This window comes from Barbus barbus (assembly GCF_936440315.1).
Source record: "Barbus barbus genome assembly, chromosome: 46".
Lineage (NCBI taxonomy): Eukaryota > Metazoa > Chordata > Actinopteri > Cypriniformes > Cyprinidae > Barbus > Barbus barbus.
In genome coordinates this window covers 15,170,797-15,188,625 of record NC_136724.1, presented here as the reverse complement: position 1 = coordinate 15,188,625, position 17,829 = coordinate 15,170,797, and the positions used below count along the sequence as shown (strand labels likewise).

Sequence of the window (17,829 nt, the reverse complement as noted above, 5' to 3'; positions counted from 1 at the left end):
TTAGGTAATTATAAAGCATGTAATGTGTTCAAATAACAACACATAGTGTAATAAAACATTAAATGCAAGGTTTAAGCCATCGGTTGAGTTTGAGAACCAGATGAGTCTTGTTTGTGAATGAATCATTCTGTTTTAGGATCATTACACATGTTTTCTTGCATTCTCTCAAATATCATTCAGTGAGCACAGCATGTCTGAACCCTTATGATCCTGTGTTGAAGTCTAATGACGAAGGGTTGCTGATAAATGTGTTTTGCCCTCTCCAGAAATCATGCCAGTTCCAGAACAGCCTGCTGAAGCAGAAAACGCCACCATGCTCAGCCCAGGACTGAATGCTTCTAATGGCGATGGATCTGAGACTGAGACCACCTCTGCCATTCTGGCCTCTGTGAAAGAGCAGGTAGGACTTTTATTGTCCACTATAGGGCTGCACGATTCTTGCTAAAATGTGAATCACGATTTTTCTCCATGGGAATTGAGAATTGCACTCAAGTACAACCCCCCCCCCCCCCAAAAAAAAGAAACCCACAGGACATTCAGTATAATAAAGTGCTGGAGTAACAAAAACTTTGTCTCTTTTCTTTATTTTAGACCCCTTAAAGTGAATAATTTTAAAGCTTTAAGTTGTTGAACATAAGAGAACATTAACAATAATAAATAAAAATATTCACATTCACACGGGGCGTCGGCGTCAACGCCTCTCGTTTACTTTGAAGGGAGTGACGTCAAGCGTTGCCGAACTGAATTGTGGGTCCCTTTGAGAAACAGAGTTGCGACACTCCCATAGGCTTCCATAGGAATTTAGGAATGCGGAAGTAAAGCATGTCATGGAGCAGCCAATAGTTCCAAACAACCGATAGTTTCAGCATTGAAGCTCATTCATTTCAATGCTTCTCAAGCACAGTCGCCAGAAATTTTAGGAAATTACAGCATTTTTTGCCATTTTAACGCATTAGTTTATCTCTCGGAAATCTGACCATTTCTGACTATTTTATGAAACGCGTTATAGTTAATGTTTATTTTTAGATAATAGGCAGTATATGCTATATTTGCAGTTAGATAACGTGAGAAACACCTTAATAGCGATCATAACCAGATGTTAGTTGATGCTAGTTGTTTTATATCTTTCTGTAATCTTTCTCTCCCTGAAGGAAGTTGAATTAACCCCATTTATTTCAGTATCTTTGGAGCATTTTCACTGGTAAGTTGATGAAATAACTGCTTTTTAAAATATTTTAATGCCTTACTGACCTATTCTTGAATAATAATTAGTGGTATTTTCATGTCGTCAGGTTTAATGTTTATCGTTAGATAATAGCTAGTGAGACTATTAGATTTTTATTATATTATTATAGATACACTAGCTACAATAACTAAACTAGTTATCATAACTGTATTAAAATGTGAATAATAGATGACCATAGATGAAGAAATATATATTAATACAATAACACATTTTACATACTAATTAGAAATCCTCTCCCTTCCACCATAGACTCTCTGTTCTCTGCAGCGCCACCTAGCAACAACAAATAGTGCAAAAGTAGTGCAAAATAGTTTGAGACATGCTTTTTTGGGCATTAAATAATGGCACAAATACCAGTAATTTGACAAGCGCAAATGTTAGTAAATCGTGTTGCGTGATACATTTGAATACTGAAAGGGAAAATCTGAAAGGGAAACTCTTACAAATGCATATTCAATAAGGTCAGGCACAAAAATAACTGTGTCCATGCCTTTTCAGCACTAATTCCATATTGCCCATCTTTAGTAAATCCTGACAGTACTATTTTAATGCCAAAAGTTTGCACTGGTGCAAGCTGTTAGTAAATCTATCCCTAAATGTCTTTTAAATAAATGTGTGAAAAAATCTCACCTCAACAGTAGTATGTCTGATGTATATAAATTCAAAATAATAAAACAATATATGAAATTCAGTTTTTCATATTCTTGTTCATGGTGAGGCCGGAGGGTTATTGAGTTAAAGCTTAGGTGTGACATTATTAGACCATTTAAAGATCAGGTGCTAAAAAGTGGGGAGAAAGCCTGAAATATTTAAAAGGACATTACAGTAGGGGTGAGAAAGTAAGCTGGAGGAAAATGACTGTGTGTGAAGATGAATGTTTGACTGAGGAAATGTTCCTGAGGACAAACTCCAGAGCCACCGCAATGAATGCAGATTGAGAGATGAGGGGGAAATCAGGAAAATGCCATGAAGTCAGAGCCTGCGGAACTGTTACACCTTGGGAATCTGTCTTGGTAATGATTTAATTGACACTACAGTATGCAACATATAATAGCGTGTAATTTGTATTTGATTACATTCTTCATGTTTGCCAAATCCCAGCTCAGCAGTAAAAGGCCACCTGTGTTTTACCCGATGATGGATTTAGTTCAGGCATCCATTCTCGTCCCACCTGGAACAGCCTGGAAGACTGTGCAGGTGGCACTCCGGCCCAATCCATCACAAAAATTAGCTATTACTTTTATTCATACACAACAGACTCTCGCGTCGTACAGACGGATGGCTCATCACAGCCTCAAAATGTTGATGACTTCATGTGCTGCTTTAATAAAAGCTACATTAAAATCAGAGCTGCTGATGCAGCGTTTCACCGAGCAGAACTGAGCATCTGTACGATGCAGTGCTGGGGTTTTCATGGTAGATTTAATTAATAAACCTGTGTATGTCTATGAGACACTCGCTGTGAGGAGGCTGGGTAAATCAATGCTTGTAATGTTTGGAGACTCTCATTCCTCTCTCTGAAGCCCCGTCTAGCTCCAGAGAGCACGGTGTACACTCGTAAAACATCCTTGCACAATTTAAAGGTATTGGTTTTGGTTCTTAATGTTGAGTAGTTGACGTATTTAAAGTCTGGTATATGAAATAATAGTCAGAAAATGTCAGAAAAAAAAATATTTTATAGAGTCCTGCTTCACAAAAATAAATACTAGCAAACATTGCCAGCAGTATTTTATGCTTAGTGTCATTTCTGCACCTTTTGTGGCATAAAAACTTCTTAAAACATAGTATAAAATAATGTTCTCCTGTAATCTCTGTAGACTAACTCCCGTATTATTTTGTCATGAATTATTTCACAACAGAAATACTTTCAGCGACTTCTAACCTCACCACAGAAAAGAACTTGAAAGAATACAGTACCCTCCACTAAAACGGCATATAATTGTGCCATGAAATCAAACCCACTTGCTTTTTTTTTTTTCAAGAAGACACAATTTATTCATTTCGAGCTTTCCAGTGAAAATATTGCTCTGTTTTGATCACACAAGCAATTAAGGCATCATATTTGCAGCCTTGAGATTTCATTGTGAGGGTTATTTCTTTGCAATTTCAGACAAGCCCGGGCTGTGTGCAAGCCTCATTATGCCAACTCCTTTCATACATCCAGCACGTTTGGTGCACACGTATCAGTGGGCTGCTCCCTGTGTAATAAAGCCTTTAATGTTGAATGCTCTGATTAGAAATAAAGCAGGATAACAGAAGTGTGCTTTATTAAATGTGCTATTAGGTTGCGCACTGTTAGATGTATCTGTTGTCAGACATTTAAAAGAAAGCTGCTGTACTAAAGTGAACACTGAAATCTTGACGCTGATCACTAGTTTTTTAAACATTTTAGTTTTTAAAACTAAAGGATTTTTGGATCCCACTTTTAATGGGCCCCCAAATAATATGATGCTTCCCTTGTATATGTGTGTATATAAATAGTACATTTAATATTTTTCCTAAATATTGTCAATAAAATTTCATTTCATTCTACTTACTGATATCCAGTGTACATAATAATTCTTCTTCTTCTCCTTAATATTGTTGTTGTTAAATTGTTTTATTACTAAATATTATTACATGATTAATTTATTAATGTATTGTTTTATTAATATTGATAATAATCCACTAATATTAATATTCATGTTGTTGTTGTTATTTAATGGTTTTATAAATATATTTATAATACAAATATTCATAAATGTATATATTAATATTCATATTATATTAGAAAACAATATAATAATAATAATAATAATAATAATAATAATTCTTAATGTTGTTGGTAAATTGTATTACTAAATATTTTTGCATGATTAATTTATGAATGTATTGTTTTATTAATATTGATAATAATCCACTAATATGAATATTCATGTTGTTGTTGTTGTTGTTGTTTAATGGGTTTTTAAATATAATTAAAATATTTATTTATTAATATTCATAATGTATTAGAAAACAACAACAATAATATTTTTACTCAATTGTCTGTATATTATTATATTAATATTTGAGTTAATAGTGCTATTATTATTACTTTGCTCTATCATTAAATATTATTATTGCTTTAATCATTATTTAATTGTTGTATTCAAAATATTGAAACATTCATGTATTAATATTTTCATTATATTGTTATATAATATATTATTATATTAATGCTATTTTGTTTGTAACAGCAATATTGGTAATAATAATAATACACTAATATTAATGCTATTTTTACACATTTGTTCCCTGTATGTTATAATATTAATGTTTGTGTTAATAGTGCTATTATTACATTGATTTATTACTACATATTATTAAAACAATGTATTCATTTATCAATAAATTATTGCATTATTACTACTAATAATAAAATATTAATAGTATTGAACATTTAATTAATTAATAATATTAATATAGTTATAATATTAATAAAATATAATATTAAAATAATATAATATATAGTTTTAACAACTTTACCATTGCAAGACCCCCTTGTGGGGCCCAGTGTGGAAACCCATGGACTAAGATATTTTTATCATTTTGTTATGGTTTCAAAGGGCTTTTCCACGTATCCTACGTCATTTCCCAAGTTCCCATACTGATACTATTCATGTGTCTGCATAAGTTGCTGAATGTGAATCATAGATGCGCTTGGAAATCCCTCTATGGCGGATGTAAACAACTGAAGAGATCTTAGGCACACATTGCTGTTATGACCTCCATCTGCCCCTGTCCTATCTAAATCCCCAACCAGCACTCCTGAATAGCTCTCGACCACCTCCTGCCCATCCTGCCACTCGCGCACGTCGAGCAGGGGCCTGTGGGATTACACCCGAGAGCAATCACCATAAACAGCACCATCATTGTAATCACCATCCTCATCACCGCACCCATCAAAATGGTAATGCACTTCAGCGGCGGATCACTGATTATGTGTGTTCTTGAGTAAACCCTGTTATGCATTCTAGTATAGCACGTCACCCATATAGGCCCCGCAAAAAAGACGTGGCTCGGTGGCTTCTGTGATCCGTATCACGGATGACTTTGTGTCAGCGCTGCCTGGAAGTTTTGCAAGATCTGTATTGAGTCTAGTGAGATGGAGAAGGAGGCCTCATAAATATGTATGTCATGCAAATGGCCATTCGTCTTGTGTGTTTTCTTTGAAGTGATGTGTGTGATTTCAACAGGAGGCGGCAGTTGCGTGTCCCAATCAAGTTGCCAGTGTTAAGCGATCTTATAAATGAAGTCTTATTTTGGACGCCACGGCTCGCTCAAAGAGATTGATTGGGAAGGGGCTGCATCTACCAAATTGAGCCGGTGTAAGTGGATGTGTGGGACAGGTCTCAGTGAGTAAGCTGAGATGAAAGGCAAGCTTTTATTTTGATATTAGACGGCACGGCGCTTAGAGTTCCTGTGATCCGTGTGTTTGTTTCACACGAGACTGTTTTGGATTGTATTACAGAGAAGAAACTAGAACGCAAAGAATAGAGGTGATTAATAAATGCAAATCAACACTTGTTACTCATGAACATGGTTTTTGGGTGTATGGTTATAGGAACTATATCTCATGTTTAATTACTATAGAGACATCAGAGCCAGCAGCAAATGTCGGAAGGACTAGCCGTGCATAAGGCTGCTCTTTGCAGATACATGAGCACTGAGCGCCCGGTGATCACGTGGAGCTCTGAAATCGGCATAGCAAATTTTCCAAATAGGCGCTATCTTGAGGTGAAGTGACATTCAGCCAAGTATGGTGACCCATACTCGGAATTCGTGCTCTGCATTTAACCCATCCAACGTGCACACACACAGCAGTGAACACACACACACCGTGAACACACACCCGGAGCAGTGGGCAGCCATTTTATGCTGCAGCGCCCGGGGAGCAGTTGGGGGTTCGGTGCCTTGCTCAAGGGCACCTCAGTCGTGGTATTGAGGGTGGAGAGAGCGCTGGACATTCACTCCCCCCACCTACAATTCCTGCCGGCCCGAGACTCGAACCCGCAACCTTCGGATTACAAGTCCGACTCTCTAACCATTAGGCCACGACATCTTTATAAATAAACCGCAGATTTGAGTTTTAAACAACTACATTCTCACCTGAAAAACTCTTAAAACTACATTTCATGACATGATATTTTGAAAATTAAGCGGGTTTTTGGGCAATGACCTTTCACAAGTCCACAAGAACAGACAAGAACGTATATTGAGAAACGGCTATTGTTTGTGTGAAAATATAAAATCATAATTTGTGTTTGTGTATTCTGATGTAAATAAGCCCAACATGGACAGCAGAGCGGAACGAGTGAGCTTTATCCCCTTCAACCAATCAACTTCTGCAGTGAGTTTAGCTCCACCCTTTTGGTACCCTTTGCTGTTGCTGTACCCCAACGGAAGGGTACCAAAAAAGTGTTACGGTACAGTTCGCTATTTTGGTACCATTCACAACTTCTGACAATGGAAACGGAAATAATTGCGTACCGTACTGTACTGAACTGTACCGCTCAGTGGAAACGAGCTATTAGGTGTTCCTGACTAAAATTGTTACCAGTTCCTGTGGTGCGAACACGCAAAAAAGCGTGTATACTTCCTGCTTATAGGAGTAGTTATAGGAACTATGAAAATGTTCCTTTGGTGCGAAAGCTTTGTGATATTTGTGCTTTAAAATCACCATAAATAGTATTCGCCATCTATTTTTTGGTGCATTTCCGAGTGAAACATGGTATGCAATAAGATTAAAAAGTAAATTTTGTTAGAGACTTGATTATTTCATGAAACATATGCATTGTGGATCTGAATATGAGCCGTTCCTCTCATGACCACCATTGACAGCCACTCTTGAGGAGGCTTTTTGATGAGGACATGGAGATTAAATGTCAAGATCAACATCAAGAGCATGAAGATGAATGCTTTCTTAAGGTGCTTATAGGCATCCAATACTAACCTAAAAAGACATTGATTTTCACTAAGGAAACTTTTAGTTGGAAGCTTCAGCCATTCTGACTGTCCTTGTGTTTTATTGAATGGTGCATTGTTGATACTCAAGGGTTTGTTAAAGGGCATTTGGACTTGGAACCAGTAGAGAGGCAGGAAGCCAGTAAAGCTTATTTCAGTCAATTCAGGGAGCATTTTCCTCAGATAAATCTAAATGTCATTGAATCCCAGTCTGGAAATTATTCAGCATTCCGCTATGTGATGTGCTGAATTGAGGTTCAGTAAGAGATTAATTTTGATCCCATCTCCACAAGTCACAGCCATTTTTCTATGCTTTCATCATTGTTTTCACAGCACAATAACATCTATCTCTCTCTATCTATCTATCTATCTATCTATCTATCTCTCTCTCTATCTCTCTATCTATCTCTGTCTATCTAATTTTATAAGCATTCATATTGCTTCAACTACACACACAAACAAAAAAATGTGCATTTACAAATTCAGGCTTATAATTAAAATTATTCTTTGATTCTGTCTCCTCACTTTATTTTATTTTATTTTTTCTAAGCATATAGCTTCCACAGCACAATAATACTGACCCAATACAAACTTCACAAATGGATTACTGATGGATGGATGGTTTACTGATACAAAATCTACAGTATTAATGCAATATTGTGAAAAAAAGACAATATTATTGCAAGAATACAGCTGTAATAAAAAATAGATACATTTCAGATGATTCGATGAACGGAAGAGAAAACTGAAGTTTTTCAGTGTCAGTTTTGAACTTTTTCTGAGCTCCTTGTTGCCTTGCATTGTAATATCCAAAGTTTCTTTAAAAACAACAATAACAACAAAAATTGTCATGTAGAAACAAGATTTGCATGTTTAACAGTGGCCGTTGCAATGCACCTAGCACCACATCATCTCAGAATGTGACATTGTAGTGCTATATGAAGATGGAGAATGATACGCTGTTTGGTAAACCGAGTGTTACACACAGACTGCGTCATACAGGCCTCGCTTGCCTCAGATACACATGCTGTCACTGCTCCTATATCACACACCCTCTCCGTCCCTCCCTGAAACGCTCATATATGCTCAAAAAATAACGAGCGGTGTACAAATCCTATATTGCACCGTGTGCATTTGGGCCAGAGAGTAAAAAGAGAGCATAAGCAAGAGAGAACGAGTGCTCGTACAGCAAAGAGAAATGAATATGTCACACATGGAGTAGACACGTGTGCGGTAGGAGGCCTCGGGGGCCTGTCAGTAATGGTTGGCCTCAGGGAAGAACAGCATAATGTTGTCAGTGTTGAGTGGATCACTACAGCAACCAGAGAGTGGGCAGGCTGTTTCCTCAGTGAAAATCACCCCGCACTCTCCCATCTCGACCTATCTGCCTCGACGGCACAGCCAGTTTGCTGTCCCTTTCAGAACTCCAGCCTCCTGTCTGTCAGTTAATCTGGGTCATAGCTCGGCTTTGTATGTCTCTTCCTCAAGCTGGGCACAGCGACTTGGTTCATTATGTGTGTTTGTATCTGTGTGCGGTTTGTTTAGCTTTCTGTCACTTTGTTTATTTCCTCTCTGTCATTGGTGAATCCCTAATGAAGTTTAACAGGAGACCGTTTGTATGAACGCTGACCTAGAATCAGCTCCATTGAGCGATTGTAATCAACTGTAAATGTGTGCGCATTCGTGATATTGGATACCAGGTAAAGTGGTGTGGGACATCATAAAATTATGTTTATGGATGTTGGTTTGTTTTGTGTACACTATCATTATTGAATTGATTGTATCTTAATTAGAAACTGACCATGCAGAAAATGTCCTTCATTGACGTTCTTCAAGAGTGCTTTGCAAATAAGTGTCTCACCACTAGGTGGCAAACGTATTAAAGTTGAGCTTAACCCTCGAAGTCAATGTGAAATTAAAATGGATGCTTTTTACTTTCTTAATGCATGTTTCTGGTCTGTTTGTGCACTTTTATTTAAAAGGAAATAAAACAAGGGAAAAAGGTTTTCTTATTGAATTTTCAGTTACTTTTTTATGGATTGCATGATTACATATTCACACAATGATTCTCCCTAATTCTTCATTTTTCTTTTAAATTTTCCTTTCTAAAAATCCTACTGTGTCATACTATTCAGCTGTGACTATGTTCACAAAGACAGACAGAAAGAAAAGAAAGAAAGAAATAAAGAGAGAAAGAAAGCAAAAAGAAAAAGATTTAATGGTAAGTTTAAAACTAGTTTAAAGGTGCCATAGAGAACATATTTTAAATTGTTCTCTGATATCTACGTAAAAGGTATGTGGCTTGGGTAAGGGCAAATATTATCCAGAAACGGTTTTATGTGTCCATATACAACCCTAGGATTTGTCCCTAGAATGTTATTACCTTATTTGGAAGAGTCATGAATAATAATGTTGAGCTCTGCTCTGATTGGCTGTTTCACAGTGCGGCTCATTTCAGTAGCTCACACAGCAGGAAGGAAACACCGGGAAAATATGTATTTCAATACTTTCTCGCGCAGTTACATTGTTGGGTAATTTTACTGTAAATAAAATGTGGGCATCAGGGGGCTGCTATAAATATGCTGGGCATTGAAACTGCTTTCAAATGCATGATCGCTTTTTAGTTTCACTTTCACTTTCGAGATTTGCGATCGCACTCGCTGTTTATACTATGGAGCAGCAGTACTTACCACACATTTTACAAGATCAGATGCTTGTCAGTGGTGCTCAGGATCTATAAATCATTCACCATCATCCTCCTTACTCTGTTTATGCGGTAAGTGAAATCTTGTAACGTAACAGGCTACCACTAGCAAGGAGCTGACCATGTCCCTTTATTGGCTCGCGTTATTTTATTAGAACGTGTTATTTGCTTTCCCTGCCTTTATGAATACAGACACCAACCCACATCCCCTGCATAGCCTGGAACATAACATGTATTTCTATGATCTGCCATTTTTGCTGTTGTCCTTGCTAGTTTTTTCACAATACCTGTCCTGCAGAACTTCTGATGGTTCGGCTGGCGGCTGGCCTAGAACATGGGCGGGTATATACAAATGTTGGGGGTGTAACTATTAGTGATTTCAACACAGTCGTTGTTCTGATTCGCCTATTTTTCAGTGGTCTTTTGCATTTACGAGATTTACATAAGGAGGAGGAAACAATGGTGTTTGAGGTTCAAGGTATGTTATTTCCATGTACAGAACTGTTATTATTCAACTATGCCAAGGTAAATACAGTTTTCCGTTCTATGGCACCTTTAATAAAAAAAAAAAGTACTCTAAAAGTAATCTAAAAAGTAGTTAGAATACTACCTAAAGTAAGTAACTTAGATTACGTTACTAATGATTATGTTACAGTTTTCAACATGTAATCTGTAATCAGTAGTGGACTACAATTTGTTAGTAATCTACCCAGTTTTGGTGATCCCTGCCTAATCTTTGAGTTTTGAGAAGTTTGTTGCTTTCTTTTCCTTTTCCATCTTATGTTGTATCTCTTTCTCATAGAGATGTTAGACATGGGCCTCATGTTACCTGACCATTTTTGATGAAGGTGTTACCCCGAGGCCTTACTTGAATAAGACTTAAAGTGAATGTGTTCATCTAAGCACCTTAAGGACACAAAGTTTCAAGAAATGTTTGATATTTTGACTTCTTGGGGACACTGTGTGGGGTTTGTTTCTGCAGCGACCTGCTATATTCTGTATCCACAGTCAGGAGGATTACCTGTCCTCTAGGAGCACACTGTGGCGTCTTGGTCTCATTGTAACTGGGATTAGGTGTGCTGGTGTTACATGACAAACACACAAACATGTACACACAGCAACAGAAAAAGCAAAGCATGATGGGGGCAGGGAGAGGTGCTGAGCCCAGGTGTCACTAATCAGCATCTTTTTAGGCATTAATGAGGTTGCCCTGGTAACGCTTTTTGCCACAGATATTCTATACAAGAACTCAGAAGAAATGTTCACTGCATTGCTGAGGAAATTAGCTGAAGTTTACTGTGTTTCTAGGTGTACACTTTGTCTACTTGAGTACTTGACAGAAAAATCAACAGCATACTTGGGGAGTGGGAGGTTTTTTTTATGTAGAAATCCATAACTGTAATGCCTACGAGAAACAAAAATTAAGGTAACATTTATTTATTTTTTTACAAAACACTACTCGTTTGCTATAAAAAAAAAACAAAAAAAACTATTTATTAATATACAGTTAAGGTGATGATACATCACCTTAAGAGTCATTTGTTCACAAATCAGACCTGCTAAAATGAATCAACCATCTCAAAGAGTATTGGTTCAATAGCGGTTGTGTGGATTCAATGGGATAGTTCACCCAAAAATGAAAATTCTGTCATTAATTACACACCCTCATGTCATATGGACAATTTTAACGATGTCCTTACTACTTTCTGGGCCTTGAAAGTGGTAGTTGTGTTGCTGTCTGATTTCATCAAAAATATCTTAATTTTTGTTCAGAAAATAAACACAGCTAGGTTTGGAATGAGATGAGGGCGAGTAATCAACAATGATAGAGATTTCATTTTTGGGTGAACAATCTGTTTAATTCACTAAAAATACCCAGCTCATAAGAGTCATTCCTTCGGGAATCGGACTACACTGCTCGTGCTGTATGGACTTGATTCACTTAAGAGAATCAGTTCATAAGAGTCATTCGGTCTGGAATCGTACTACATTCATCGCGCTTTATGGATTTGATTCACTAAAAAGAACCACTTCATAAGAGTTCGGGAATCCAACTACATTTGTCGCGCTGAATGGACTTGAAAAGAACACATAAGAGTGAATCTTTTATATGATTTTTTTCGTGCTGTATAGTTGAGACATCGCTTAAGAGTAGTGAGGAAAACGCTGTATATTGGTGGTAAAATGCATGCGAACGTCTTTCGGATTCTTTTTTAAAACTGAACCGTTTTAAAACGCACTATTCTAGTTCTCCGTTCCCAAAAACGCACTATTGACTCAAGTCTCAGTATGGCAGGTAAGAACAACTGTGTGTTTACAAACGTTTGCAACACTATTATTATTGTCCAGAATGCATGTAGATTCGTGTCTACTGTGACAATGTACATGTACACGCTTGTTTGCTGATGAGATGCTGTCAAACATTATCATTTCCAAAGAGGCACACAGAGTTAAGAATCTGTTAGAGAAAACACGACTGGCCTGCCGATCTTTGTTTATGGACATGACAAGAGATGTTCTGTCAGTCTGCCCTTGAACATAAGCGCGTATGAATGTTATCAGTAAAGCGCATGTTGGAGATGATTGCACGGGACATGTGCATTAGCCCTGAGGCCTTCACCGGGGAATTGGCAAAGCTTTGCGCAGTTTGGATTCGAGATATCAACAGGCCAATCTTGAGTTACCGCAGTTAACAGACTATTTGTGTTAATCCAGAGACAGAAGCTGTCAAACATTAGTGTTGTACATCACATCCTCTCTGCAGTATGGATAAAATAATGACTGCCGGTTGTTGTGACTACTGCAGAGTGAAAAAGTGCTGCATGTTTGATTATGCAATCTGCAAATGCAGCTTCAACATTGTATTTGGCTTCATGGTGCAATCCTTTTACTTGCTCATAAATTTTTCCTCTTAAAGAGAAATTCTGTCATCTAAAATTGAATTTTTGCTCTTAACAGAGGATAATGAATCTTTGAGGTTTCAATCATTTGTATGTAGACTCGAATGTGAAATGGCTTTTTTGTTGTGTGTACGGTGAAAACATTTGATGTGAGTGGTACACAATAACATTACAAATTGAAAGTAGCTTTTTAAATTAATAATTGCATGCTGGATGAGACCTTTTTAGGCTTACAAATTAGTAATCTGGGTGTCTCTTGAAGACCGTGGTAATTCAACCGTAACTAAAGGGGCTGTGATCAGAATGTTTTAATGCTTTTTTTGCTATTAATTAATTAAACCGTGGAATGAAAGCATACAACGCTTATTACTTGACATCAAATTGTCTTTGCTTCTTTAATATGCCTTTCATTTCTCAGCAGCAGGGGAAAGGTGCAATTCTGGGCTGCAAAATGAATAAAAAAAAATAAAAAAATAAATTAATCAATTAGTAATGATATTGATCAGTAATATGAAATGAGAGTGGAGTTTGCCTACTTAAAACTTGCTTTTTGGAAACATATCCACGCAGAAAACCAACCAAATCCAGTACATACCTTTTTATTACACATTTTGTATAATACATCACATGCTTTTTTTAATAAAATGATATATAAATAAAAAAATACACACGCACATACACACACACACATATATATATATATATATATATATATATATATATTAAACGCAATGTAAAATTATTATTATTACTATTATTGGTACTAATGCCATTAACAAGCAGCACTTTTAATTCCAATCATTTAATTCAGTTATGAAATCATGTGGATGGACTGAATCCTTAAGAGGAAGTAAAAGGTATTTGCTCTTTATTTACTGTGTTCTGCCTTTGATATTTGAGGATAGCCAGATTTTTTTTATTATCATCCTCGCCATCTCTGTTTGGCCACGTCTTCTTTCTGCTCTGTTGATTGATTCTTGTAATATGCAGAACCTCATCAAAGACTCCCATGAGCAACTAGTGAGTTCTTCGAGGACATTCAGGATGGATTTAATGAACATGCAAGCTCACAAGACGAGAGGTTGTTCTTGTTTCTTGTTTGTCTTTTCTGTGTGTCTCACTTTTGATCTTGCCACTAGGCACAACACTTATACATCTCGATAACGCTGACCTGAGTTCCTGCAGGAATGAATGGCCTGTTAATCAGCATCCATGCATCACAGCGTATTGGAAAGGAAAAAGGATGAATCGTCTGGTTTTTCACACTAATTATCTTCTATTTCCTATCCTTGTTTGCTTGTACTGTAATAGCGGATATAATGGCCTCATCAAATGATGCTGCAATGCCCGACACAATCAGGCAAACCTAAACAAACCTACATGTGCACAAATGTGATCCCTTCTTCTTTAGCTGCCGGGGGCCATTTTGTGATTCAGCATTCTGTTTGACCATGAGGCAGGTTGGCAGCCGCCCCTTTAATCTCTCACCTCTAAGCTTTGATAGATGTGCCCATGACTCAGGCTTACATCCCAGTCTGCCTGATAATGAATGTGCTTTCCTCCGGCTTGAGGGAGAGCAGATACGCTCCCTTTAGGCTAAATCACAAGTTAGCTTTATCGACAGGGATTCTGTGCTTTTCAGGGTAAACCTTGAGAAATTTCCCAGCATTCACTGTGTTGGGAGTGGGAGATCTTTGGTACCATTTTAGGTTGTATTAGCCTGAATGAAGTAGTGGTTGTCATGACTTTTAGCTTTGGTGAATTTGAATCATTGTCAAAATAGATATTCAAATTCATATGCGTCTCACTATTCAAAATCTGTGACTTTGCATGTTTGTGTTGAGACCTATTTCTATTTTTAAGTATTCTAGTAGTTAGACTTTAACCATGTGTTGTTTGCATCATTTTGCATAGAAACATCCTGTTTTGTCCATCTATATTTCTGTAAAGTTATTTTTTTTGGTGCAGGTTTTATGATGATTATGATGCACAATATATTGTTAAATATTGGCTATCAACTGACATTACTTTTTTTTTTTTTTTATTATTGTTATCAGATGATTTTTATTTGTGCATGTTTATTTTTCTTTTTACATTCAGATTACTTCATCAATTGCTCACTTAAAGTTAATCTCTTAAAATACTAATAATTTAATAACACTATTAAATGTAATTTGTAACAGATTAATATGAATATCCATTTTCGGTACTGTGCATTATTGTTGTGATGCCTAAATTCACTTGTAGCCAATGTTGTTGTGGTTAACTATAACTAAACGTATTAAAAATAGTCTTATTGAAATAAAATAAAATAATAAAAATTGTGAATGAAAAACCTGGATTAAAAAGAATATAACGAATATGCCTTGGCAATTAACTGAAATAAAATAAGTTTAAGTACTAAAATGACTAAAACTAAATATTTATAGAAATAAAAAGGCCTATACATCTGAAATTTATTGAAAAAATTAAATTGCAAAAACACCAACACAATTACATTACTAAAATTAAATTGAAAATTTAAATTATATAAAAAAATTTTTTAAAATGTTAATTAATGCTATAATGTATATAAATAATACTAAAAGAACACTGATTATAGCACTTAAGATTTTTAGACAAAATATGGTAGAATTTATTTAAATACCGCTCAATGTAACAAATTAATTTATTATTTAAAGAGTTAGTTCACCCAAAAATGAAAATTAGCGCTTGATTTACTCACCCTCAAGGCATCTGCCCTTGAACGGCTTGTACATACGACAGTTAGCGCAAACTGGAGAAACAGTTTATAATGTTTTAAATATGGATATTTTTCCTTACAAAAACACAGTGATTTGCTACAGGAGGCCTTTTTTTAACAAGAAACTCCCAGGGAAACATGTGAGCCACTTTTTACTATGCGCTTTATTATATTTTTTTTGGACTGTTGAACAAAAACAGCAACCCACTTTTTTTTTTTTTTTTTATATATAACTCCGATTGGATTCGTCTGAAAGAAGAAAGTCATATACACCTAGGATGCCTTGAGGGTGAGTAAATCATGGGCTAATTTTCATTTTTTTGGGGTGAACTAACCCTTTAATTTACATTTAAAAAAACAATTGGTATGAGCCTGAATTGTAACATCACTGCATACCTAACAATGATATCACGCACTGATCATGCAGGTTTTGACTGGTTTGTTTTTGTGATTGTTTGCTTTTTTTATTAAATGTTATTCACTGCATCATGCGCATCTAAAAGTCCTGTGAACATCTATGACAAAACCAGAGATCATAAATGAAGTCCTCATGTTATGATTAATTTTTTAGTTTCGGATGAAAACAACTTAAACACATTCACACTGATCCGCTTCAGTCAGGCAGACGTCACCTGGATCCCCCTGCATCAGATGTCAGTAAAACACATTCATCGATCCGGGGTGACAATCCAACTTAAAACTATAGCACATCCAGAATACACAGCACATGAAAAGCGCACCATTTTGGAATGACATCCCATTATTCATAATATCACATGCTGCTTTTCACTATTAAATTGAACCATGTGGGAAAGCTCCCTGACAGCAGCATATGTCTAGTCAGTGATTGTAAATAGCGGGTTTGGTAATAAGGGCAACATTTTTTTAGGGAATGGAACTGTCTGGCTAGATTTGTACAGACGACAGGAGCCTCAGCAGGACCGGTCCCCAATTGGATGTTTTAGTCAGCTCTGTTTGGGTTGAGAAAGAAACGTCCCCGCTACCTGTCTCAGAAACAGTTTGGTCGAAGGCAGACAGTCATGGAGTCTGTGTCCAGTCTTTGTAAAACTTTAGACATGTGATAACTTGGATCTGTATATACATATAAATAGGAGGCATTGCATTTTTAAATCGCAGTGCTTCTTTTGCTCCATGACGAAGATTTTACATTTACACAGGTTGTTTATTGTATAAAATTAAACAAAATTGTCCTTAAATGCATTCCTGTAGCTCAAACAGTTGAGCAAGGCCATGTGTTCAGTTCCCTGGAATTGCATTAAACTGATCAAATGTAAAATGCTTTGAATAAAAGCACCTGCCAAATGCATAAATGTAAATGTTAAATTACCATGTACTGCTTAGGTGATCAGCAATTCACACCCAAAACAGACCGTGGTTGATGTAGACGTGATTTATCCTCAGTATATTTTCATTTTTAATGTAATCTTTGTCATATTTTCTTTTGCTTTGCATAATTTCTTACAGGTTTTTTTGTCCGTTTTCAAGGATGACGCCATGCAATTCTATTTTGGCATCTGTCTGCGATTGATTGATTGTTACAGTCTGTAAAAATGGGATTAAAATGACAATTCTTTGATTTTTCAACATTTTTTTTCCTCTGTATTTTGATTTTTGCATTGCAGAAATGTATGTGTGTGTATGTATGTGTATATAGAGAGAGAGAGACAGAATAAGTTCACTGCACTGCTTCCAGTTTAACAGTCTTTTCAGGATAGTTTTCATCCGAATGTGTTCAATTTCACCAGAAATGTTTTCCTGCCTCCTGAATCAAGGTTTACTCTGAGCAACAGCGCAAACCGCCAATTTAGCCTGCTAACATTTTGTTCTGGCACTTGTCTGGGTTGCTCCTCCACTGTGTTGACCATCCCAATGGGACTGCACTGGATACGTGCAGAAAAAAAATTCCAACTGGAAATAGCATATTTTATAATTTCATTTCATTTTAATGCATATTGTATCAAACTAATGCGGTTAAGCAAATTTCTATGTGATAACATGAACTTTCAGTTGAGCAGTAAGGAGCATCAACAGGCCTTACAGCCTATTACTAATATAGACTTATAGATTGTACATCATACATCATAAATAAGGTTCATGGTCTAGGCCGGGCCATATAATTTTCATATCAGTACACAGGGATGATGATGATTAGATGCAGTAGTAAACATTTCATTTTTAAACATGTTCAAATAATTCACACACATGGATGTTAATGAGCACTGAACTGCAG

The 17,829-nt window shown here is 36.3% G+C and overlaps 1 protein-coding gene across 2 annotated transcripts in view; it reads left to right on the top strand.

The window, feature by feature from the left end:
* Nucleotides 1–271: 271 nt before the first annotated feature.
* Nucleotides 272–17,829, top strand: part of LOC306864751 (catenin delta-2-like) — a gene marked incomplete at its 5' end in the record, with an annotated part of 278,601 nt that continues 261,043 nt past the window's right edge. For both annotated transcript variants that reach the window (XM_079408959.1, XM_079408960.1), the window contains one exon: nt 272–400. In XM_079408959.1, the coding sequence (XP_079265085.1) occupies nt 272–400 (129 nt within the window). The remainder of the gene's footprint in view (nt 401–17,829) is intronic.